This window comes from Hyperolius riggenbachi, chromosome 12 (assembly GCF_040937935.1).
Source record: "Hyperolius riggenbachi isolate aHypRig1 chromosome 12, aHypRig1.pri, whole genome shotgun sequence".
Classification (NCBI taxonomy): domain Eukaryota; kingdom Metazoa; phylum Chordata; class Amphibia; order Anura; family Hyperoliidae; genus Hyperolius; species Hyperolius riggenbachi.
In genome coordinates this window covers 17,854,063-17,880,079 of record NC_090657.1, presented here as the reverse complement: position 1 = coordinate 17,880,079, position 26,017 = coordinate 17,854,063, and the positions used below count along the sequence as shown (strand labels likewise).

General features: G+C 47.5%; 1 protein-coding gene across 1 annotated transcript in view; it reads left to right on the top strand.

Annotated features, from left to right (window-relative positions):
* The window catches only part of PITPNC1 (phosphatidylinositol transfer protein cytoplasmic 1), a 285,400-nt gene that overhangs the window by 163,010 nt on the left and 96,373 nt on the right, over window positions 1-26,017 (top strand). The window contains exon 2 of the mRNA XM_068264048.1: window positions 20,232-20,380. Within this exon, the coding sequence (XP_068120149.1) occupies window positions 20,232-20,380 (149 nt within the window). The remainder of the gene's footprint in view (window positions 1-20,231; window positions 20,381-26,017) is intronic.

The following is a 26,017-nucleotide window of genomic DNA, read 5'->3' as shown; positions in this document are numbered from 1 at the left end:
GTGCCTAACCCTAAGACCCCCCTGTTGGTGCCTAACCCTAAGACCCCCCTGTTGGTGCCTAACCCTAAAACCCCCCTGTTGGTGCCTAAACCTAAGACCCCCCTGTTGGTGCCTAACCCTAAGACCCCCCTGTTGGTGCCTAACCCTAAGACCCCCCTGTTGGTGCCTAAACCTAAGACCCCCCTGTGATAAGCATTAATAACGTTTTTAAAAAAATATGGTGCGGTTTTTTGTTTAAAAATGAAAAAAAAAAAAAATTGTACGGTTTTTCGTTTAAAAGTAATGTTTTAAAAAATATTGTACTGTTTTTCGTTTAAAAATAATGTTTTAAAAATTATAAATCATTAAATAATGTGTAATCATGAGAAACAGTTATAAAACATTAAAAGTCTCCGGGCGCCGCTTTTAAAACGTTATTTTTCTCCGGCGCCCTTTTTTCCTGTTGGGCGCCGATTTAAACGATATTTATTATGGGAGTGAATGGCGGCGCCCTTTTTGTCCACCTGCCTCATGCGCCCAAATTTCCTGCTTCCCATCTTCTCCGTATCCTCCCTGGACTCCAGTCCTGTGCTGAGATCACCATCTGTCACATGAGAACAGAGAACGATCTCAGCATAGAGACGGAGCACCCTTCTCCCCACCCATGTTGCTGGATCCGGAGGAGGTGAGAAATGTATTCTCCACTGCAATCTCTGCATAGTAGGGGATGGGGGGCTCTATATGGCGAACTATACTGAACGGGGCGGGGTCACTCAAACTACCTATAATGGGGGGAGCACTCGCTGGCTACCTGCACTAATGGGACCTCTCTGGATACCTATAATGAGGAGAGCACTTGCTACCTACACTGGGGGAGGGGGGGGTGTTCTCTGGCTGCCTGCACTTAGCAGTCTGATTCTCTCCAGATAAAATATTGTACTGCTTTAAAGAGGAATTCCAGTAAAAATAATGTAATAAAAAAAGTGCTTCATTTTTACAATAATTATGTATAAATGATTTAGTCAGTGTTTGCCCATTGTAAAATATTTTAAATCCCTGATTTACATTCTGACATTTATCACATGGTGACATTTTTACTGCTGGCAGGTGATGTAGCTGCTGCTTGTTTTTTGGGCAGTTAGAAAGAGCTGTAAACAGCTATTTCCCACAATGCAACAAGGTTCACAGACAGGAAACTGCAAGAAGTACCACGGTACTCAGAGTTTCTTGTGGGAGGGGTTGTACCACAATATCAGTCATACAGCGCCCCCTGATGGTCTGTTTGTGAAAAGGAATAGCTTTCTCATGGGAAAGGGGGTATCAGCTACTGATTGGGATAAAGTTCAATTTTTGGTCGGAGTTTCTCTTTAAGACGCTAAACTCTGGAAAGAATCAAAAGGCTAAGGCGGTTGGGAACACTGCTGGCATGACGTCTGTATGTTGCTGTGTTTGTGTGGGTTTTCTCCGAGCAGTTCAGTTTCCTCCGACATTTCAAGGAACTCCCCCCAACGGGCCCTAGACTGTGGTAGGGACATTACACCATCACTATGATGTGTGAAGTTTAGAGGGGTCGCAGCCAGCACGCAGTACACAGATGTATAAAACAAAGTCCGTTTATTGTGCAGTAGAAATAAACAGCTTCAGTTCAGCAGTAATAAGTGGAAAATAACAGTTCAGCTTACTTCAGCTTGGTAAGATAAAGTCCAGCAGGTTCAAACAAAGCTCAGTTTTTCATCAGGCCAACACCATACAAACAACAGAGCAGGGTATGGTTTGGCTTCCATCAAATACTCCAATATTCCTTGTCAGGAGATTTCCATAGCATACATGCTACTCCTTCGACACCTCTCCTCACACTGCTTGTGAGGCTGCTTCTTAAAGGGATACTGTAGGGGGGTCAGGGGAAAATGAGCTGAACTTACCTGGGGCTTCTAATGGTCCCCCGCAGACATCCTGTGCCCGCGCAGCCGCTCATCGATGCTCCGGCCCCGCCTCCGGTTCACTTCTGGAATTTCTGACTTTAAAGTCAGAAAACCACTGCGCCTGCGTTGCCGTGTCCTCGATCCCGCTGATGTCATCAAGAGCGCACAGCGCAGGCCCAGTATTGTCTGTGTCTGCGCAGTACACTCCTGGTGACATCAGCGGGAGCGAAGACACGGCAACGTAGGCGCAGTGGTTTTCTGACTTTACAGTCAGAAATTAAAGAAGTGAACCGGAGGCGGGGCCGGAGCATTGGGGAGTGGCTGCGCCAACACAGGATGTCTGCGGGGGACCATTAGAAGCCCCGGGTAAGTTCAGCTCATTTTCCCCCGACCCCCCTACAGTATCCCTTTAAGCATAAATTTGCATCTCATCAATACCATAATTAGTGAGACTCAGCCCCACTGACAACCAGGTGTGTACGTAGGTGGGATGGGAAGGCCCGCCCTTCCTTCCCTCCCATCCCAGGAGTCCGGCCCTGAAAAGAAAAAACCAAGCAGCAACTGCTTGCTGCTAAAATCCGGACTCCCTTCCTAGGACCACACAGGGTTTTAAAGTGACCACAGTCCAAATACCGGGGAAATATACCTCCCATCTATTACCCAGCCCCGATGGCCCCTACAGATGGGAGGTGAGCATCTCTGAGGGAAAGTTATTAATGTGAATTATTCAGTATACTCTGAGGTAAATGCCACCACTATACAAATGTATAATAACAATAATCATAATATAAACCAGCAGCGGGCCCATTAGGTGTGATGGAGAGCGGGTTTCAGTGAAGTCTGAAGTCTGTCATTAGACACTGCAGAGGGAGTCGGGCTCTGCGGCTGTTCGCCACCCCAGGAAACGCCGCTGCCCGCTACCATATTTCTGCTGTGACACGGAACAGTCGGAGTATTGATTGGCCCCCATCCCGCGCTGCGGAAATCTATAGGAATGCAGATGTTGGCTGACAGCAGAAGAAGGATGGGAATCCCCTGGGCTGAGTCAGCGGGATCGCGCTCTATCCATCACCGGGATAGCGATGTGGAACATTAATGGAGAATAAGACGGAGGACGGCCAGCAAACCGCCACCTTGGGGAATATGCTGATTTTATTATAATTATTATGATTATTGATTTATGAAGCACCAACACATTCCATGGCGCTTTTGCATTCAGTTATTTCGCTATAGTGGGGCTGATTCAGTACCTGGAGACATTGCAGCCATGTTTTATAGCATCCCATTCACAGACCTGTCAGACCTGTCACTGCCAGCCGGGCAGCCAGAGCTCTGATGTGCTGCATATGGCATTGTTTGTAGATCTGTGCCTGGCCTAGAAATCTGTGTACAAGACCTGCCCAACCTACATCTGGTCCACAGATATATACCTGCCCGCCCCCTCTGGTCCTCCAATGATCTCCGCCTTACACCCCCCATGCATTTCTCACTCCAAGGCGCGTGTAGAAGACTTCTCAAGAGCTGCCCCCACCCCACGGAACTCCCCCCCCCCCCCCATCTACCACACTTTAACGCTCAGCTGAGAACCTTTTCCACAGCCCTACTTTGTGTCCCTCCCCCTTCCCTTTAGATTGTAAGCCTTTGGCAGGGTCTTCCTTAGTGTGTGCATCTTGATCTTGCAACCCCACAAATGAACTCCAGTGAAAATAATGTAATAAAAAAAGTGCTTCATTTTTCCAATAATTATGTATAAATGATTTAGTCAGTGTTTGCCCATTGTAAAATCTTTCCTCTCCCTGATATACATTCTGACATTTATTACATGGTGACATTTTTACTGCTGGCAGGTGATGTAGCTGCCTGCATGTTTGTTTGGCAGTTGGAAACAGCTGTAAACAGCGATTTCCCAGAATGCAGCAAGGTTCACAGACAGGAAACTGCCAAGAGTACATACTCAGAATTTCTTTGTGGGTGGGGTTTCACCACAATATCAGCCATACAGCGCCCCCTGATGGTCTGTTTGTGAAAAGGAATAGATTTCTCATGGGAAAGGGGGTATCAGCTACTGATTGGGATAAAGTTCAATTCTTGGTCGGAGTTTCTCTTTAAATCGCATGATCATGCACCCTGTTTGCGTGTATAACCACATGCTACCTCTCTGTCTGACACTCCTTGTTTACATTGTATGTATCCCTATTTATTGTCCAGCTCTGCATAATATGTTGGCATTTTCTATATACAATAAATAATAATAATAATAATATGGCAGGCTGCCGGGCGCACTCCACACAGACCCTTTACAGATCCTTTTCATAATACTCTGACACAACGCTGCTATGCAAAGTGAAAATAAGCTAGTTTCAGCTAGACACTTTTTTGTGCTACAAAAGATGTTTAATCTGTCTTTAGGCTGGTTTCACAGTGGGACGTTAAAGTCCCACGTTACAGCAGCCAGTAACGCAGCCTCACTCACAGCACTGTAAAATCAATCAATCTGTTCACAGTGCACACCTTGCGTTACATAGTAACGCAGCACGTTTAAACAAAGTGTTGCATGCTGTACGTTATACTGGGCTAAGCAGCGTTAGACTGTTTGCACATGCTCTGTAATGTTGGAGGAGGAGGTCTCCCCTCCTCCTCGCAGCCAGCCACATGGCTAATTAATATTCACTGCACTCTGGTGACTCGTGGTCAGGGCCGGTTCAAGTAACAATTGGGCCCCAGGGCAAAATTAGCCTTGGGGCCCCCCAACAGACACCGCCCGACCAAAAAGCGTCATTAGAGGCCCTTTGGGCCCCTAGGCTGGCTGCTGACCCTCCCCCAATCACCTCCCAACTTAACAGACTCTGCAGAGTCCCTGAGAAGCAACAGTTAAGATGGGGAGGGACACCTTTGGGGGATCATGAGTCGAATCATCCGGATCATCACAATGAAAGATTCGGTTCACAGTGGATGTCTGTCTGGAAGAAACAGGAACATACAGAATATACAGTGCAGGGACTTTTTTTTTTTTTTATTAATCAACAAACTTAAAGCATACAAGGAATAATAAATAAGATAAAAGTATGCCTGTAAATCAAAATACCATCATACAGCATACAATGAAATAAATATAAAAAGTATGCAATACAAGTAAGGAAACAAATATAATCAGGGAATAATCTTTCCCACACCATAATACAACTGAAACAACGCCATGATTACAGAAAAACTCTGTCAATGTACCCAAGAAAATACAAATCAAACAAAACTGTGCTATGCACATAACTTGTGAACAAGAAACTGTTCCATACTCCAGAAGTATAGCTGCTGAGGAGACATCACTCATCTACATTCAGACAAACAGGACAACCAGACAGAAAGAAAAAAATAAAACACATAACACCAACCACCACCCAAAAGGACACAAGTCAACACCTACATCACATCATTCAAAACAAACAGGACAAAAAAAAAGAAAAGAGAAAGACATATAACATACACCACCACCCAAAAAGTGAAGGACAACACCCACATTACACCATACATTCCACATACATACCGCGGGACTTTTACGCCCGACCAATAAGCAAGTACATAAGATTAGAAGACACTACACAAGACAAGACTGAAAAGAAATTGAAGCCCAAACACAGGACAAAACCACACCAACAACTAAAAAGAAGAGCACAAAGGGACACTCCCCTTGTGTCTGCGGCCAGACTTCAAAAAAATGTCAAAGAAAAAAAAATCTGAGGTGTACAAGAGAAGCGACAGACAAGCTAACACCCAGGAGAGACCTCCGCCAGTTTAAGGAGGCTTGATGTTCTGCCACGCCAGAACCCAAGCTCCTCTCCCCAGTTTCTTTCTCTCCAAGAACCGAATATTCCTCACCTCACCGAGAATAGTGCTCACCACCACCTGGACAGGCAAGTCTCGCTGTCTAATAGCTAAGTCACACCGTGCCAACCATAAGTGTCTCCTAACCACTAAGCTGACTACGTATAAAGTGCTCAAATCATAACCCTGGCGCTGATTGAACGCTCCATAGGCCCACTCAGCATAACTGAGATGCGCCAGAAACGGGATATTCAGAGCCCTCCCCACCTGTTTGTACACCTCCACGTTGAAAGGGCATGACATCAGGAAATGGTCCATGGTCTCCTCAACAGCACACCCCTGTCGAGGACAACCACGCTCTGCCACCTGCCGACACTTCATGTTCCCTCCAACGTAAAGTTTGCCCTGGAAGGTAAGCCAGGCGATGTCCCACAATTTATTCGGAACCCGCGGCGAATTCAACAAACGCAAGCCCTCCTCCATAATTGTGCCTGGGCAATCCCTCAAAGCCAGTGAGTCAGGAAAGTAAGAGTCCACCAACCTAGCCGACAAGACTTTCCTGTCGACCGATCTGATGTCCTCCACCATCAATCCCCACTGCTGCAGTTTCTTCAAACAAGGCAAGACATAGGTCGGAAGGTAGCCATGACGTGCTCTCAGATTTTTCACTGGGCCACCGCTCTTCCATTCTCTAAGGAAAGGCTCACACCAAGTCTGGAAGATACCTACCCAGCTAGGCGGGTTCTCCAACAACAAACTACCAATGTTGTGTTTAATAAAAATCAAGGAGAAAAAAACGATCGGGTTGACCATACCTAAGCCACCCTCCCGCCTAGCTTTGTAAGTAATATTCCTGCGCACATGGTTTAGCCTGTTTCCCCATAACAATAGGAAAAACAGGCCATTGACCCTGGTGTACAGGGATGCTGGCAAAATTGTGACATAACTGACATATAACAATATTGGTATCAGGTAAGTCTTGATCAGGTCAATCCTTTCCCTAAAGGTCAAACTCCAACCTTTCCAGCGAGTTACTTTCCTGTCGACATCAGACAGCTTGCTTTCCCAATTTCGCAGGCCATAATCGCCTGGGCCGAATTTGATGCCAAGAATCTTAATTTCTTCCTGAGGCAAGGGAAAAGACCCAGGAAGTCTAAAGGACTCTCCAACTTTACCCATCCAGAAAGTTTCACATTTATCCGGATTGATCTTCGAACCAGATGCCAATGAGTACCTGGTGATCTCCTCAGCAACCACCAACGCCTCCTCTGCATCCGAGACCACCACAGTAACGTCGTCGGCATAAGCCACCACCTTCAGAGATGAGCTACCAGAGATGCCCACTGGAACCCCACCAAGCGTGCTGCCCTCTAGCCTCCTCACGAAGGGGTCGATGGCAAACACGTATAGTAGAGAACTCAGCGGACAACCCTGGCGAACCCCCGAGCTCACCTCAAAAGGCTGGCCGATCCATCCATTGATCAGCATAAAACTTTCAGCCTCCTTGTATAAAGTTCGCAGCCAATCTACAAACCCCCCCTGCAAACCATACACAGTAAGCAACCGCCATAGGTACTCATGATTGACCCGATCAAAGGCTTTGGACTGATCCAATGTCAGCAGGTATTTTCCCCAACCATCAGCCCTGCACCGTTCCAGGACTTCCCGGACAGCTAACAGTGCTGAGAGTGTGCTTCTTCCTACAACAGAGCAGTGCTGATGGCGAGAAAGCACATCTGTCACCTGGGACAACCGCCAGAACAAAATTTTCGCCAGGATCTTCCTGTCGACATTGAGAAGGCTGATGGGACGCCAATTCTCAATCATCTCAGGATCACGACCTTTTGACAACAGGATTACTGCAGATTGCCTCATGGAGGGTGGTAACTGGCCCCCAGCAAGGCAATCGTTGAACGCACCAGCCAATTGAGGGGCCAGGATTGACACAAAGGCCTTGTAAAACTCAGCCGTCAGTCCATCCGGACCCGGGGTCTTTTTAGGTGCAAGGCCACCAATGGCTCTCGCTACTTCATCTGCAGTAATCTCCGTAGTCAAGTCTATGGCAGAAATATCAACATCTTCTAGACCCGGCGTGGAAGCCAAGAAGTCTTCCATCCTCGCCTGGTCAAGTGGCTTCTCCCCAAGCAGATCAGCGTAAAACCCTCTAGCGATGGCTAGAATCTCTGCCCTGGACTTTGCCAGAGATCCCGAGCCATCCCTGAGACCGATGACCGTCTTAAGCGCTGCACTTTGTTTAAAACTCTGGTAAGGGTCAGGCGAGCGGTATTTACCATGATCCCTTTCCAGAGCTAAAGAAGCCAGCCGGTCGTACTGCTGCTGCCTAAGTTGAAGTTTGACCTCAGAGATCTCCCCCGGATCTCCGCCCTCAGAGACGAGAACAGTCAACCTCTCCCTTAGACGCTGGTAAGCTAGATTTCTACCAATACTCCTTCGGGACGCTAGACCCTTGAAAAATCTCACAGCACGTTTTTTTACTTCCTCCCACCACTCAGACCTATTGTCAAAGCAGTCCAGGATGGAAACCTGTGCTTGAAAAAACTCCTCAAAGGATTGTCTCACCTCATCTTCCAGTAGCAGGGACGAATTCATCCTCCAAATACCCCGACCTCTGGGAGGAGCATTCGAAGCATTCAAGCCCACCGACAGAATAAGGTGATCCGAGAACTCCACCGCCAACAACTTAGGAGTTGAAGTGATGAGGCCCTCTGAAACAAAAAATCTATCTATCCTAGACCTAGCACTACCTCTATAAAAGGTGAACCCCGTGAGATCTGGGGAGTGACGAATGTGCACATCCACCAGATCCGCCTCATCAACTAATCTTGCTAAATACTTACCATCTACGCCTATCTGGACCTGGGCCCTTGCCCTGTCCTTGGCCCTAGTGACGGTGTTGAAATCACCACCCAGGATCACAGGATAGGCTGAAAAAAGGTATGGCCTGATCTGCATAAGAAGGCGCTTTCTCTCCCCCTTAGACTTGGGGTCGGCATAGATGTTGATTAGCCTGAGATCCTGCCCCCTCATGCAGACGTCCAAGACCAGACACCTACCCATCTCTACCTCAATTACTCGCCGGCACGTTACCATGTCGGCCCTAAAAAGGACCGCCACACCACTACCAGGCTCTCCCGCAAGAGACCAAAAACTCGGACCAGACACCCAGTCCCTCTCGGCTAGCCAAAGGTCAGCCAAAGAGGTGAGCCTGGTCTCCTGCAGGAAAAACACATCAGCCTCATGGGCAGCCAAAATCGAAAAAGCCAATTTTCGAGCCCTGGTCATTTTGATGCTGGCAACGTTGATCGTCGCCAGCATGAGTGGTGGGGGAACAGCCATCAGAATAATTTAGGTTTCCCTTTATACTCTTTTTGACAGTAGACAAAAACTAAAACAAAAATACAACGTCAACAAAAAGAAAAAGACATAAACACATAGGACCATGTCCCCTCAGACAACTTCAGGGGTCTCGACCACCATCTCCTCCTCTTCCGATGAAAGGGGGGAGGCAGCCAAAACACCAAACCTGTTTGAGAGTTTCAGGTCTCTACTCTCTTGTCTCCTCTGCTCAACTGTCTGCCTTAGCGTCTGTCTCTTCTCTTCAGAGAAGGACCGAGGTGCAGACTTTGACCCAGTATTCCTTTTTTTCTTGATTTTGAACCTCTGCTCGAGATATTCTTTCTCCTCTGCCGACAGGTGCTCCCTCCTGCAAGGGGCGGAGGAAGCACCCGTTGGCTCGGGAGGCGAAAACACAAAGGCTCCTGAAATCGAAATCACGTTGACAGGCAGGGAGGCAGCCCCACCTTCAACGGGAGAAGAAAGGGTAGGAACAGGGGAAGGTAAAGGAAAGGCAAGGGAAGGAGGAGAGGGAGGAGGAAGGTCAGGGGGAGGAGGAGTGGAGGGGGGAGGGAGATCGGGAGGGGAAGGGAGAGGGTCAGCAGGTGAAGGGAGGGAAGAGGAAGAAACCCCCTTGGGAGGATTTCTCCTCCGAGGCTGCGGAATAGGAGGATTTGTTGGGGGATCGCCTGGAGCAGGGGTAGGGCCCTTAGTCCCACCACCTCTCCTATCCCCACCAGATCTAGTAGACCTGGTTCGCTGCTCCTTGGGAGGAGAGTCCCCGCCACGAGCAGCATCCCGGACATAAGTCGATGACCTGGGTCCAGATTGCCCTACAAGGGCCATGCTGGCTGGAGGAGGAACCGAGGAAGGGGCAACAGAAGAATGGTCAACAGCACAATCCAATAACTCAAGTAGTGACATATTAGGATCTGGCACTGGGGCGTCCTGTCCCTCCTCCATACGGGCCAACATGGCCTTCTTGAGATCCGAGGGCATCGTGTTCCAGGAGACCGGGCACGCTGTGTACGGATGTCCGTACTCAAAACAGAAATTGCATTTTATGCGTTTGCACGCGGATGCAGAGTGCCCGAACTCCTGGCACCGACTGCACCTCGGATCTGGGCACCCGCTCGCCAGATGGCCCCGCTTACCACATTTGTTACAGGTCCTGGGCTGACCGGGATAGAAGGTGACCACTTTGTCCCGCCCTATAAGGGCAGAACGGGGAATATGGGTGACGACCCCCTCCTTGATGCGGAGTTTGATCGCCACCTCATATTCCCCCCACCAGATTCCCAGGTCATCCAGGACCCTGTGGGGCGGGGACATGAGGTCTGCGTAGTGCTGAACCCAAGTCATCAAGTCACGCACCGGGATACTCTCGTTTTGGACTACTATGTGTGCCTTCCTCTCTAAGGACTGTCTTGAAAGGGGCACCACAGAGAACCCGTGCCATTGCCCGTTCAGGGACTCCCCCAATCTCTTTTCTAAGAAGGCCTCCATTCCCTGCTGCGAAAGGAAGGACACATCATAGTAGGGCGGTGGATCCCCTGGAGCCAGGATCGCGAATAAATCGGCGGGCCTAAACCCCAGGTCGAACAAATAACCGACAAACTCCCTTTTTGTGGGAATTGCAGAAGGGTGTTCCCACTTAAGGCGAACAACGTTCCGTCGGCCTGGGGTGTAGGCCTCCGACTCTGTCTCCAGGGGAGCCAGGACCCTCCTCCCTAAAGCAGTACTTCTAACCGCCCTGGAATATGAGACTGGTTTTACAGAAGATGTGCCCCTGGCTGAGGCTGCCATGGAGTTAAGGGCCCCCGGTCTCGCAGCCGGGCCCAACTCTGGGAAACCCCCCCTTGTTACATACTCCAATTCTGGAGGCTCTGCCTCTCCACCCTCAATTGTCTCCACACCCACCTCAACCACCCCACCAGACACCTCCTCAGCCACATTAGAGGTGGAAACAGGGGGAGAAGGGGGCTTGTACCTGGGGGCATCAGGGCTTAACCCAAAAATGGTCGCCATAAAGGTCTGTCTACCTTGAAAATCAAAACATTTAAATTTCTCATCTTCCACCACCATTCTCCTCCCACCTGCCCTAAACTCCAACTGGCGACCACAATCGGGGTCACCCATGCCCACCAGATGCAAGCCTGAGTAATCCCCCCCTGGTTCCACCTCCTGAACTACCGTCTCATTAACATGAGCATCAGTAACAACCAACCGCTTCTTCTCCAAGCGTACAATTAAATCCGCGGTCTGAAACTCTGTGATTAGATCATCCTTAACCACAGGAGGCGGTTCTAAATGCTTTCCCTTTCGTTTTCTCTTTTTCTCCCTTTTCTTTCTCCTTTTCTCCCTCTCCCCCTCACTCAGGTCATTATCAGACTCTGAACATGAAATTAAATTTCTCTCAAACAATACATCCAGCATTGAATTATTTGGTGACCTGATTAAGCCCCCCTTCTGGACTAAGAGTATTTCACCACCCTCCTCCGCTTGTAAAAAGGACCCTTTCTGGACACCATCACTATCCTGATCAGTCTCTTCGACCACAACCTGCTCAAAATTATCACCTGTGTCACCAAGCTGTAACCTCACACCTTTGCCAATTTTATTTCTCCCTTTTTTAGTTCTTTTCTTTTCAAAAGGTATAGTGACATCTTTCTCACCCTCCAGGACGATTCCGGATTCCATCGCCAGGGAGTCTTGGCCTCCTCCATTGTCGCCATCAGGAAAGAGCTCCTGGGCCAATTGTTCCATCCCATCAACAGGGGGAGTCCAGCACCCAAGGGAGTCTATCCTTTCGTTGTCCGCGGAGTTCCCCTTAAGAAAATCCTCCTCGGACATTTCCAGACTTGCTTGCTCGGTCACCTGTACCTTCTTTGTAAGTTTCCCCTCTTTTGGGGTCTCAGAAGATCCTTTGGTATCCTCCTCGCTTGTCTCCTTGTTTTCAGGGACAATCGGTAACTCCTCCTGTGCATTTGCATGCACCTCCTTTTCTTTTTCCTTGAAAACCGCCTCTGGTTGCGGAACTCCGCTTGGAGGCTGTTTCTCTGCGTCTCCTGCATCCATCTCCACATCTAGCAATAAAAGGCTTCCCTTGCCTTGACTTTCCGCATTGGCAGGCTGAATTCCGCCTACAGCTGTATTGGTGGTAGTGGAGTTTCCGCCGCCATGCGGACTTTCAGCCGCAACACCTCCAGAAGAAAGTCTGCTTACCGCTACATTAGCGCCAATGGGGTTTCCGCCTCCATGCGGACTTACAGCCGCATCAGCCTTAGGAAAAAGTCTGCGTTCGGCCTCATCGACGTCTATGGAAATTCCGACTTCAGGCGGAAAAGCAGCCGCGGATGTCACTTCCGCCCGACGGACCGGAAGCTGGTTTGGCGTTGTCGGGCTGCCGCTCTGCAAGCCGGCACCATCTTGAAAAGCCTGCATACGATGCGGGGAGCGTTCCCTGCAACTCTGGGCACACGTCCCCACTCCCAGCTTTACCCAAGAACCCACATCAGCCACTACAAGTGACCCTGATCTGGGAACCAAGGCTCCACCAGGAGAGGGATCCATGCGGGCATCCGGGGAGGCCGCTGCAGCTCCAGCCACACCACCACCTCCAGGTATTTCAGAGGGGGGCATGCCAGCCACAGCAACAGCAGCACTTGCACCGCCACCCACCGCCTCACTGCGGGCCCCAGTAGCACCCACGCCATCAAGACCCTCAGCAGCAGGGGTAGCAGCACCAGCACCACCAGCACTCACCCAAACACCCGCCGCAGAGCCAGGTACTTGCTTCCCCTCACTCACCAGCGTGTCCTCTTCACTCTGTGTCACATCACCCTCACTTTCCTTCTCCATGGGGTACTCAACCGGCTCACCTTGCCCAGGTGGGATCTGTGACTGGGACAGTTCTTCCTTCATCCATGGAGGCCTCTCTGGGGGGCTGCACTCGTCTTCCACAACGACACAATCTTCCTCTGTGTCGCTATCATCCATGTCAGTCTCAGGTTTGAGCATCTTTTCAAAGCGTTTCTTGTGGCCTAGTTGCTCGGCGAAAGGCCCACCGATTTTTATCAAGTCAGCTAACTTTGCTTTTTGAACTTTGATTTTTCTTTTCAGGTCCAGCAGCTCTTTATCCTGCCACAGGTACTCTGGCTTCCACTTCACCCCATACCTGAACTTGGATCTTGAAAAGCTGTACTTTAGCTGTGCTAGTGTCTCCTCACAGGTTTTTGCAGCTTTCACCCAGGCTATCGCGTTCCCAGCGATGTCCCCTCCAGAGGAGTCCCCTTCATCCCCCAGGTAAGTAGAGGTAGCAGGGGGGGTATGAGCTGGCCGCTCCATGGCTGGAGCGGCCAGTTAGCACAAGACAAGCCCCTGCCCGGCAAGGCCCGGAGCAGGGACTTCAGGTCAAACAGTGCCCAGAAAGAAAGCTCCAAAGTCGGCTTGAAAAGCAGCTTGAAGAGACCCCTCCTGGAAGTCAGGAGCAACACACTCACACTACTGCAGGGAAAGTCCTGTCCTGCTAGTCATTTCACCCCCAGTCTGCTTCCCTAGTAAAATGATTCAAATGATTCGGTTCAAAGATCCGGATCTTTTCAATGATCCGATTCAAATGATCCGAATCCTTAAAAAGATCCGGACTTCCTATCACTAACCTGGAGCGGCTGCTTTGAGAGCCGCATAACGTGGCTCAATCTGACGTCCAACTTCAACACCACCATGCGTTGTGTTAGGGGCACGTTATGCGACCAACGTCCCCTAAAATGCAACGTCTTGGTGGGAAAGTAGCCTTAATCAGACTGTTCACTTATCCCAGGCAGCGGTCCAGCCTAGCAGGGAGTCATTATGCAGGGGTGCATTATTACATTTGCTTGGCTAAATGTGTGTATTCTTTTAAAAAAAAAGTCTGGATAAAGATGTTGGAACAGCAGTGTGTCGATGATCTACGGTATCGAAGGCCCTTTCTCTCTTACAAACCACTTTTTTCACTTTCAACACCGGCAAGTGCCTACGTTCCTTGAGATGTAGGTAGACCATGGTCTTTTGACTGAAAATTACTTCACCTATAAGAAGACTGCAGAGTCCTGACCCATAAAGTTACCTTTCCTATAGGAAGACTGCAGAGTTTTGACCTACGAAGTTACCCTCCTATAGGAATATTGCTGAGTTATGACCTGCTGAGATACCCTCCTATAGGGAGAGTGCAGACCTCTGACTTGCAGATTTACCCCTCCTATAGGGAGAGTTCAGAGAGCTGAATGGCAGAGCTACCCTCCTATAGGGAGAGTGCAGAGAGCTGAACGGCAGAGTTACCCTCTTACAGGGGGAGTGCAGAGAGATGACTGGCAGAGTCACCCTCCTATACGGAGAGTGCAGAGAGATGACTGGCAGAGTTACCCTCCTATACGGAGAGTGCAGAGAGATGACTGGCAAAGTTACCCTCCTATACAGAGAGTGCAGAGAGCTGACCTGCAGAGTTACCCTCCTATAGGGAGAGCGCAGAATCCTGACCTGCACAGGACAATGACACACTGACTCTCTGGACACAGATGAATGACACACTGACGCTCTGCCGAATCCTTTAGCAGTCCTTTGATTCTTCTCGCTCTTAGTGCTCCTGTCTGCTTCTATTGCATTGCTGAGTAATGTGAAGGATACAAATGATGCAGAAAATTACCTCATAAGATCCAAGTCTAATAAAGGAAATCCTCTGGGCACCTGTATCAGTATTTTCTGCTTGTCTCCTTACATGGCTGCCATTCTGTCGCTGGATGTGGGAGTTGTTTTCAGCAGAAATACTTGGTGATTGTTGCCCAGAGGAAACCAGTGAAATGCTTATTCTCCATTTCTTGACAACTGTTTACCAAAAGTTATAATGGGGTCTCACCTGGGCCCCTTGTGTTTTAGCATACTGTATATTTCTCAAGGTTCCCCATTAGGGAATTATTTACTTCAGGCTATACTTCCTTCCGGTTGGTCATTTTTCACAGAAAGTTTTATGGTCCACGTAGGAGCTGGCATCCTGCTAGAGATGTAAAGCTGGCTATACAGTAGGCGATTTTACCTGTCCACATGCAGCAGATTTGATCACTGTGGTCGAACCTGCTAGAGATTGCTGATGCAAAGGTTGCCCTATCGATACATTTCCATCTGAAATCTATTGATTCAGTCAATCGTGCAGCATGAAAATTTTTGCTCAATCAGTGGCGGGAATGCTAGCGGCAGTCAATTTGGTAAGGACTGGCACAGAGTAACGGCAGTATTCTCGCCTGTCCCGCTGGGGCGGGACCTCCTGTGTCATGCCATGGGTCTCCTTCTCTCTGCGTCCTCCTCTTTTCCTGTAAATATTCAAAAGGAGGAGTCCGCACACAGGCTTGCCACAACAATGTACATTTATTGTCCCATCACACACTTACAATATATGTCCGACCTGCAGGTGTGTAATGGGACAACAAATGCACATTGTTCCGGCAAGCCTGTGTGCGGACTCCGCATTTTGAATATTTACATTGAGCAGCCGTGGAATCCAGCACCAGCATCTACACTCTTATGCTGGATACACACGGTGCGTTCGCGCACTCGATTTCCCGCTCGATTCTCGTCGATTCGTTTATTTCCAACATGTCCGATTTGGATTTCGATGGATCGTTAGGTCGATTCGCATGCAAAGTATGCCAAATCGACCTAACGATCCATCGAAATCCAAATCGGACATGTTGGAAATAAACGAATCGATGGGAATCGAGCGGGAAATCGAGTGTGGGAACGCACCGTTTTTATCCAGCATTAGGTGTGTGGTTCTTTCACTGGATCGCTTCTTTTCCTGGTCATGGGACACCAGCTGAAGTTCAACCACTAGAGGCCTGGCAGCATACACGCCTGCACCATACACGCCAGACCTCTAGTGTTTGTACTTTAGCTTGTGTCACATGACCAGTACAAAAGAAGAGGACATGGAGAGAAGGAGACCCACAGCATCAAGTTAACTACCAAACACAGAAGGACACACCAGACAACGGGACAGGTGAGAGCTCTGCTGCCTGCCGGGGGAGCACAGATAAGAGGAGACCTGGGTGGAGATGCAGGCGGCAGATCCACTGTTGTACAGTGTGTGGGTAGGCAATAGATCGCTCTCTGATCAGATTCAATCACAGACGCATCTATCTGATGGTCGATCTGGTGGCTATCTATAGATGTATGGCCACCTAGTCTTCTGCACAGAAAAGGGAGAATTCACAGAGTTCTTCAGGCTGTTGTGCTCTGCAGTTAAAGTGAATCCGAGATAAACTTTTACTCATTGCATAATTGTGTTCCTTTCATATAGTTTATAGGGCATTCCTCAAGCCAAATACTTTTTTTTATTTTGTTTTAATAGTCCAATTCCCTATAAACTAAACAAGCCTCCCCCACGGCTCCTTTTGTGCCTTGGCACTGTAGCAAGGGCTTGTGGGAGCTCAGTCTGGGCAGGAGGAGGAGGAAGTCACTAGCCATTAACTTCAGAGGCAGAGGGGAGGAGAAGAGGGGACTGAATTTACACATAGGCAAGCTGATAGCATCTCCAGCCCTCAGCCTGTGACAATGTGACAAACAGAACATGGCTTCCCTCATTGTATCACAGGAATAAATAATCATACACTTTTGAAGCTGTTTGCAGCTAGATATGCTGTGTAAACGATATAAACATTAGATAAGATATATAGACAAGTTACTTGTTATTGTTAGTTTTTAATCTCAGATTCGCTTTAACTGGCCTGTTATCTGAAAGAGTTCTCTGTCAGACTGAAGGTGTTTCTTATCCATGTTTTGTAATTGCCTATTTTCTCCTGCACAACAGGATCCTGACTGATGTCAGTCTGGCCTGTGTATTCAGTGCACTGTCTTTAATGATGTTTTTCTCCTGGAGCGATGTCTAGTTTAAGCATTAGAATCAGAGCTGATTTATTGCTGAGCTGTGAGGAACTCTGGGAGAATCGCATGCTGCTGTTTTACAGTAATTCAGGCTGGAAAATGTAGTCCCTCAGCACCTGTACAGCTCACATCAGTGTGTCAGGCGTACACTCGTCACTTAGCCCAGTGGAAAGCAGTCCTGGAGTTTTGGTTCCCCAGGCCGCCGCATGTAGTTTCATTAATATGTGTTGGTTTCTCGGTCATGCTGCGTGGCGTGTTCCTGTGTAAATATAGCACAATCCCAGAGGTAATCAGCAGGTTATTAGTGGCAGATCAGTTGTGCACGATGCTGTATTAACCCTGAGTGCCTGCAGGGACTCCACAGAGGAGAACGGCCATTATGTCCTGGACAGGGGAGCGATCAGATTCCACATTCATCCAGGTGCCTCTGTCTCACAATGCAGAACTCTGCAGGCTTACTTGTCTCAGCAGGATGGAGGCTTACGGTCGAGTTGCAGCTAGCGTGTGTACAGTATGAGGCTTAGGGCCCTTTTTACACATGAGAAATCTATTCCTTTTCACAAACAGACCATCAGGGGGCTCTGTATGGCTGATATTGTGGTGAAGCTCCACCCACAGGAGACTATGAGGACCATTTTCCTGGCAGTTTCCTGTCTGTGAACCTTGTTGCATTGTGGGAAATAGCTGTTTACAGCTGCTTCCATTTGCCAAAACAGTAAATGGAAACAATAGCACTCATTTGAAGCTTAGCGATCCGTCGTGATAGAGCTCTGAACCAGAGATAGTTTACAAATGGTAGATTTATGCATGGGAAACTAGTGTCTGTAATGACTCTCCAGTTAGGAAAATCTATCTGTAAGAAGCTTTAGCGGTACAAGACATCCGAGCTATCCTGTTGGTCAGTGAAGCCAACCTCTACATTATATGATCAATATGGAGGCTTTGAAGGGGAAAGGGAGGGGAAGGGCTTCCTCCTCACATTGGAGGGCTTTCTCCTAACACACTTATCTAGAGTTGTTTGCAGTTGATCTTTTGGGGGTTGCTCTGTTTTATAAAGAAGTTTTTTTGCTGAGAGTCACCTATGATAACATGGCACTCTCACCTTGCAGCGCTGGCTCTCCGGTTCGAATCCCAGCCTGGGAACTATCTGCATGGAGTTTGAATGTTCTCCCAGTGTCTGCGTGGGTTTCCTCCGGGCACTTCGGTTTCCTCCCACATCCGCAAAACATACAAATAAGTTAATTGGCTTCCCCCTAAATTGGCCCTAGACTGCGACACAAACACTACACAATACATACATAGACATAGGACTAATGTAGGGATTAGACTGTGAGCCCACCTGAGGGACAGTTAGTGACAAGACAATATACTCTGTACAGCGCTGCGGAAGATGTCGGCGCTATAAAATATAAATGCAAAATATTAACCACCCTGGCGTTCTATTAAGATCGCCAGGGAGGCTGCGGGAGGGTTTTTTTTTAATAAAAAAAAAAACTATTTCATGCAGCCAACTGAAAGTTGGCTGCATGAAAGCCCACTAGAGGGCGCTCCGGAGGCGATCTTCTGATCGCCTCCGGCGGCCAGAAATAACACGGAAGGCCGCAATGAGCGGCCTTCCGTGTTTCGCTTACCTCGTCGCCATGGCGACGAGCGGAGTGACGTCATGGACGTCAGCCGATGTCCTGACGTCAGCCACCTCCGATCCAGCCCTTAGCGCTGGCCGGAACTTTTTGTTCCGGCTACGCTGGGCTCAGGCGGCTGGGGGGACCCTCTTTCGCCGCTGCATGCGGCGGATCGCCGCACTGCAGTGGCGATCAGGCAGCACACGCGGCTGGCAAAGTGCCGGCTGCGTGTGCTGCTTTTTATTTGAGCCAAATCGGCCCAGCAGGGCCTGAGCGGCAGGCTCCGGCGGTACTGGACGAGCTGAGCTCGTCCAGACCGCTCAGCTGGTTAATCACATACTGTCCAGTTCCATGCTCCATTTATATTGCCAGGCGGTGGTATTTCATCATTAAAGTGGACCCAAATTAAAAATACAAGATTTCAGAAATAAAATGTATTTTCTAAATTATAATAATAAATAGCAGCCTTTTTTTAGCTGCATGATGACAAATATAAAATATTTGCACCATCAAAGGTCCATCTTTATTTATATCTCCTTAAAACATGTTAAAACATCTTGTACTCACCCACAGGATGTTTTAACATGTTTTAAGGAGATATAAATAAAGATGGACCTTTGATGGTGCGGATCGTGTGGAGTCTTTGCAATATCACTTGTTACTCCAAGGTGGATCGCTGCACATCTTCAGCCATTGGTGCAGGAGCATTTATTTGCAAAATATAAAATATTTTATATTTATTGGAAGAACCCCTCCCTTCCTTTCATATTGCCGGGACAGAATCCGGCAAAATGCTGGAGTAGGAGGTGCCCAGCAATGAAGGAATTGCTAATGGCTGCCACCTGTATAACCCTAGTTATGAAAAGAGAAGGGTGAAAAGCATGCACTGAAATGCTCACAGGATTGAAGGTGTTTATTTATCTTTGTATGTGTCAGAGTGGTGCAACTAAATATTCTGAATTAAAAAAATGTTTGGTTTGGGTCCGCTTTAAGCTGAAACCAGCAAAGTCAACAGGTTTAAATTATTTGATAGCACCTCTGAGGTGAGGTTGTGTGCGAGGAGTGGAAATGAATACAGGGCTAAGTAGTGCGTTATTGTAAATCTAATCATTAAGGCTGCTTTCACAGTGCGACGTTAAAGTCACACTTTATAAAAAGGAATAACGCAGACTAACGCACAGCAACACAAAGTCTGTGCGACACTCGCAGTGCTCACGTTGCGTTGTGTGTAACGTGTAGCAATATTTAGAAGCGTTATAAGCGTTATTAGCTGCGTTGGACTGTTTGCACATGCTCAGTAATGTTTGGGTTTTTTTTAAATGTGACGCATGCGCCGTTTTCGTTCTATCAGTATGCAACGAAAACGGCGCACAAAGAGACACATAACGCAGTTTAAAATAACGTCCAACTTCAAAACCAACATGCGTTGCGTTAGGGGCACGTTGTGCGATTTTAACGTCGCATTAAACGCAACGTCCCACTGGGAAAGTATGAGGGGATAGCATTTCCATAGTGCATATGTAGCTATACTTTAGTATTTGGATCTACTCATTATGTGGTTAGTGGTTCTCTGCTAGTTTTGTGCTGAACGCTCTGGTAATCTTCATGTTTGCCTTTGCAGTACAGAATCGGACAGCTGTATATGATCAGCAAGCACAGCCACGAGCAGAGCGATCGGGGCGAGGGCGTGGAGGTGGTCCAGAATGAGCCCTTTGAGGACCCTGTACACGGCCAAGGACAACTCACCGAGAAGCGGGTCTACCTGAACAGGTGAGCTGGAGGTGGTCAGTCACATTGCGTGTTCATTTCAATATTTTGCTAGAAAAGGTTATGACCTCTGTCAGGCTGTTATTGTTTCCCATGTCCCTGAGAGATTTCTTTTATATTGCATATTTAATGGGAGCCTCATTTTAAGTTATTTTAACCACTTCTCTACCACATGTTTTTTTCCTCTTCAAAAGCTCTTCCCATTCATTTGGTAATAACTTTATCACTAATTATCACACTGAAATTATCTATTCATTATTTTGCAGGGAAAAAAATTATTTTGGGTTAGGGGTGAAGGAGTTTCAAAAATAATGAAAATGTATTTAAGTGAATAATGGTGTACTTGGAAGTAGTTTTACTTTTTGGCCACAAGATGGTGCTATACGTATTCAGTTTTCTAAAAATAGAAAACAGAACCAAATATTTACATGTGTTTATAGGTGTTTGTAAACAAGGATGTAGAAAAGCGTGGCAGAAGTTGCTAAGTGGTTAAGCACCCTTAGTATTCAAATGTTGGTATTGTTATTATAATTATTATTAACCTTTTGGGGACCGGCAGCCTAACCCCCCCTTAAGGACCAGGGCATTTTTACCTGCGCGGGGGGAGGGGCGTTTGGGGGGTCAGGCAGCTGGATCCCCAGTATAGTTAGCTAGGCATTTGTGTCCCCAGTATAGCCATGTGTCCCCAGTACAGCCGACAGCCTTTACTCACCTCCCTGGGTCCTGCGATGAGCAGCTCTAGCCCTCTCCGCTCTGGCCGGCATCCCTGCTCGCACTGATTCTTAAGTTCTGGGTCGCGGCTTGATGATGCCATGAAGCCGGGACCCGACATTAGAGTGAGAGCGAGCGGGGATGCCGGCCAGAGTGGAGGCGAGCCATGATCGTCAGGGGGAACGTCAGGAAGGTGGGTGGATCCTCTTCTCCCCCGCCTACCACAGCTGCTCCGTAGTGATCACTACGATCTGCCAGCTATCGTAGTGATCACGTGATCAGGAGCCAATCGCAATGGCTCCTGATCACTGAGGGGAGATGTCAGCTGTCATGTGACAGCTTTATCTCCCCTCCCGGGTGCACACGATCGCGGCAGGATACTTTGTTTATGAGGACGTTGAATCTATGTCCAGTCAGAGCGGCAGCACCACCTGCTAGACGTTGATTCATACTGTGTTGGTCCGCATTTGGTTGATAAATTATATAATACCATCATCTTCAGTAAATATATATAGACATTTGCATTCCTATAATTACAGGTATTCGTACAATATGTTGTATTAAATTGGTCTAGTACAAAATCACTGCAGTCCATTTTGGGGAACTCAGATCTTCCATTCTGACAACCTAGTTGCTTTTATCACTCTCAGAGTTCCAGCTTGCTGTGATTGTAAAGAGTTAATGATTGTTTGCATGTAAACTGACCACTCCCCTCAGCACCTGCTTTTCCCTTATTTAAATCCCAACAGGATGAGTAGCGACTCTTGTTTGTGTACATAAAAATACATACATTGGCACATAATACAGACGTGGTTGACAATATTATTGTTGTCGTGACAAATATATAGTGATTAATAAATTCCGGAGCAACTTACAAGATGCAAAAGGGAGAAAACCCTGCCCTTTGTGAGCTTACAATGTGAAGGAATAAGGAGTAAAAAAGAGGTTGGCAATGCTTAAAGAGAATCTGTACTGTGAAAATCTTACATAAATAAACGTACCAGCCTGTTTGTTGTCTTCTCCTAGCCCCCCCCCCCCTGTGACATTTTTGGCACTTCCCGCTGCTTACTTGGTGATAAAATCACTGTTTTATTCATTGTTTTTGTAAACAATGAAGATGGCCGCCAAACAGAAAATACATCATCAGAGCAGGTGCCTGTTTGCAGTGGCTCCTCTCAAGCCTGACTTGACTGCTGGAATGTGACTCTCACTTGCCTTAGCTTCTTGTCTGGGCTTTGAACTGATCTTTCTGTACTCACCAGCTGTTCACAAGGTCACAGCTCTGTGAACCTCAGACAGGTTGGCTGTGAGCAGAGACCTTGCCTGTGACTCATACACACAGCACACACAGAGTCTGGAGGGGGCGTGCATAACTTCTCCCTATCACAGCAGAGGCAGTGCATTCCTCTCTGGGTCGACAAAGCTTGACAAAGGAAAGAAGATTAGATATATTACAGAGACAGTGCATCTAGAAAAGGCTGCAGTAATCCAGACCACATTAGAACAGGTATAGGAAGTTATAGGATAGAAGAAATAAGGCTGAAAATTTTCTTTCATCCAGAGTTGGTGTGTTTTTAGATTATGCAGAAAGGGACAGCGCTTGGTCAAAGACTGAAGAGGAATGACCTAGGTCAGATTGTAAGCTTGTCTGAAAAGGTGTGTTTTAACGGTGCACTTGAAGGTTGCAAGGTTTGGAGAGTGACAGCTGTGCCTTGAAAGGGAAATCCAGAGGAGGATAGAAGCTTGTGAGAAATTCTGTCCTAGTATATACAGTATGTGAATGGGAGCAGGTGATTCTAGAGGAGAACATTATAAGGCTGATGGTACTTTTTAAACTGCATTTTGCAAAGTGAATCAAAAACAAATTTTTACACGTTGGTATTCGAATATGTCAAAATAATATAAAATGAGAGGAATATGGAGGCTGCTACCTTTATTTTCTTTCCAGAATCAGATGCAGTTTGCCGGACTGGTTTACCCATCTTTAGATGTCAATAGTGTAACACCTGCTACAAGCATGTAACTAGCAGTCACCTGATCTGGTTATTGTTTTCGAGTCAGTGATTCAAAGTATTACAGAAAAAAGATCAGCACAACAGCCAAAAAAGGGTAATAAAGATTTGCAGCTCCTACATACATACCTCTTACACCAGTGGCTTGATGGTGTAATGGTTAAAGGCTCTGCCTCTGACACGGGAGACCTGGGTTCCAATCTCGGCTCTGCCTGTTCAGTAAGCCATCACCTATTCAGTAGGAGACCTTAGGCAAGTCTCCCTAACACTGCTACTGCCTATAGAGCGCGTCCTAGTGGCTGCAGCTCTGGCGCTTTGAGTCCGCAAGGAGAAAAGCGCGATGGGCAGCACGGTGGCGTAGTGGTTAGCGCTCTCGCCTTGCAGCGCTGGGTCCCCGGTTCGTATCCCAGCCAGGTCAACATCTGCAAGGAGTTTGTATGTTCTCCTCGTGTCTGCGTGGGTTTCCTCCGGATACTCCGGTTTCCTCCCACATCCCAAAAACATACAGATAAGTTAATTGGCTTCCCCTAAATTGGCCCTATACTACAATATATACACTACACGATACATACATAGACATATGACTATGGTAGGGACTAGATTGTGAGCCCCTCTGAGGGACAGTTAGTGACAAGACAATATACTCTGTACAGCGCTGCGGAAGATGTCGGCGCTATATAAATACTAAATAATAATAATAAATGTTGTCTTGTCTTGTCAACCCTGTAGTAAGAGGGATACCGTATGTGGGCTGCTGTATTTGACAGTGCCAATTGCCTAATTGACCTGCTGTTCTTTATGGCTTCCATAATGCCTTAATGTCACTCTAGAAATAAATATGCAGCTATTGTAGCCACACTTTATACAGATCAGTATTATTTGGAGTACAAATCAATGCAATTCATCTACCCAAAATAGTAATAGTAATGTAGGTATGGCATATTAAAGTGGACCTGAACTCTTGCACAGGACAGAAGAAAAACAGAGAGAAATGCACCCTGTATGTATTTTGAGAGTTTAGCCCGTTTAATTCCCCCTCATTTATGTCTAATCACAAGTTGATTGTGATTGTAATTTGACCTCCCCCGTGTGTCACATGACTGACATGGCAGATAAGACAGATAAGCTCATTTGAAAGTACAGGATGTTAACAATATGTCTGATTCCATGAATCAGGAAGTAGATGTATTTTAGGATTTGTATCAGCTGAAACGAAGAAACGTTTTATGTTTAACGGTTATTATGCTGTTGTGTATCTTTTAGAGCAGAGAGGACATTTTGAGTTCAGATCCACTTTAACAAGCATATAAATTGTTGGTTAGGAAATAACCATATTCGGTAAATCCCCCCAACCCATCGAAGTTCAGAGGTCTGTGGCCACCACCACTGTTGCAAAGGACCTGTCCCCAGCCCTGGCTACTGAACTGGGGGCAAGTTAAGCCTCACAGTGGGAGTGGTCACAGAGCTCCGGATTCTAGGCAGACTTCGGGCAAGAACCGCCATGGCATTTTTTCCAATGGTCACATACTTTACCAGCTATGGTAATTTCCCATGGAATGAATGATTTACATCCTTGTACCTTTGCCAAACCTGCATTAGGATACTATTTGGGGAAGATGTTGATTTTTACACTGCAGGTACTCTTTGAAGTATTGGAGGCAGGTGAATGGCAGGACATCCAGACAACTGGTGTTGTTTATAAGGAAATAGATATGACAGCCTCCTTATCCCTCACACTGCAGGGTCACTACGAATATGTGACAGAATGCTTCCACGTGGGTGACCTTGCTCTGCAGATGGTGCTGTTGTGAGTTCATTTCTTATGACATCTGCAGGTCTTGCATTTTTCACAATGACACCCCGGTGCGCTCTGGATGGCCATATTACAGCAAAGGATGGCAGAGATGGGGGGGGACTATGAATGAGAGTAGAGTGAAGAAGAGGGTGAGATTGGCTGATGCCATCGGTAACCCCCGGGGTTGGCACAGTCCTGGGATTGAGCGCTGAGTTCAGGGGCGCCAGCGGTGGGGAGAGGGGAACTGTCACACACCACAGCCCTGACTATTCCCTGGAGGGATATGTGTATCTCTCCCGCGTCTCTTCTAGGGTCAGAACTGCTGAATACGCCATTTCTGCATAGCTGTTCTTCCTCCCGGCCAACATACAAGGTCATTAATATGATTTTCACAGCTCAGCGTGTTTGAGACACAACGTGCAGACCTCGAATGGTAACAAATGCCTGCATCACATCAGGAAAAGCTGCAGCTATCATGGCCTTAAAGGGGAACCCCACTTTAACCACATATGTCCCCTGAGCGGGATATCGCCCTGCAGTGCCTCGTTGGGAAGGGGTTCTAAGCTGACTCCACTTCAATGGCAAGACTTATAACATATGAGTGCCAAGCAAGACAGTACCCGAGCTGCAATTGCTGCGGCGCCATAATCAAGTAAGAATTTCATACCCAGAGGGGTTAATGGTTTTGCTTTGAGCCTGACTGGTCAGCTGACCAAGTGGGCGGGGTCACCTGTAATGGGCGTGGTGCACTAGGGTTCATAGGTCGCTGTGTTATTGGGCTGCTTGTACACCTGATGAAGGGGGAGACCCCAAAACATGTTGTGTGTTGCTAGACTTTGATTGAACGCAAGTTTAATTCACCTTTGGAGTGCCTCCTTTTTTCTGAATTGAACATGAATTCCACCCATGTGAAGTGGAGAAGAAAGACTGAAGCCAATATGGCTGCTCAGAGGTCGCAGGTCGGCAGTGGCGATTGACGCAGCTTTTATCCGGGGCCTCCCTTTAGTATTTTATTTGTATTATAGTGATTCTTCTCTTGCAGGATTTTCGCTGATTCCCAAGTTGCATTTCTGTGTGAATCTAACTTGTGTTTTGTTTACACTGAGAATCCTGAAGCTGCCA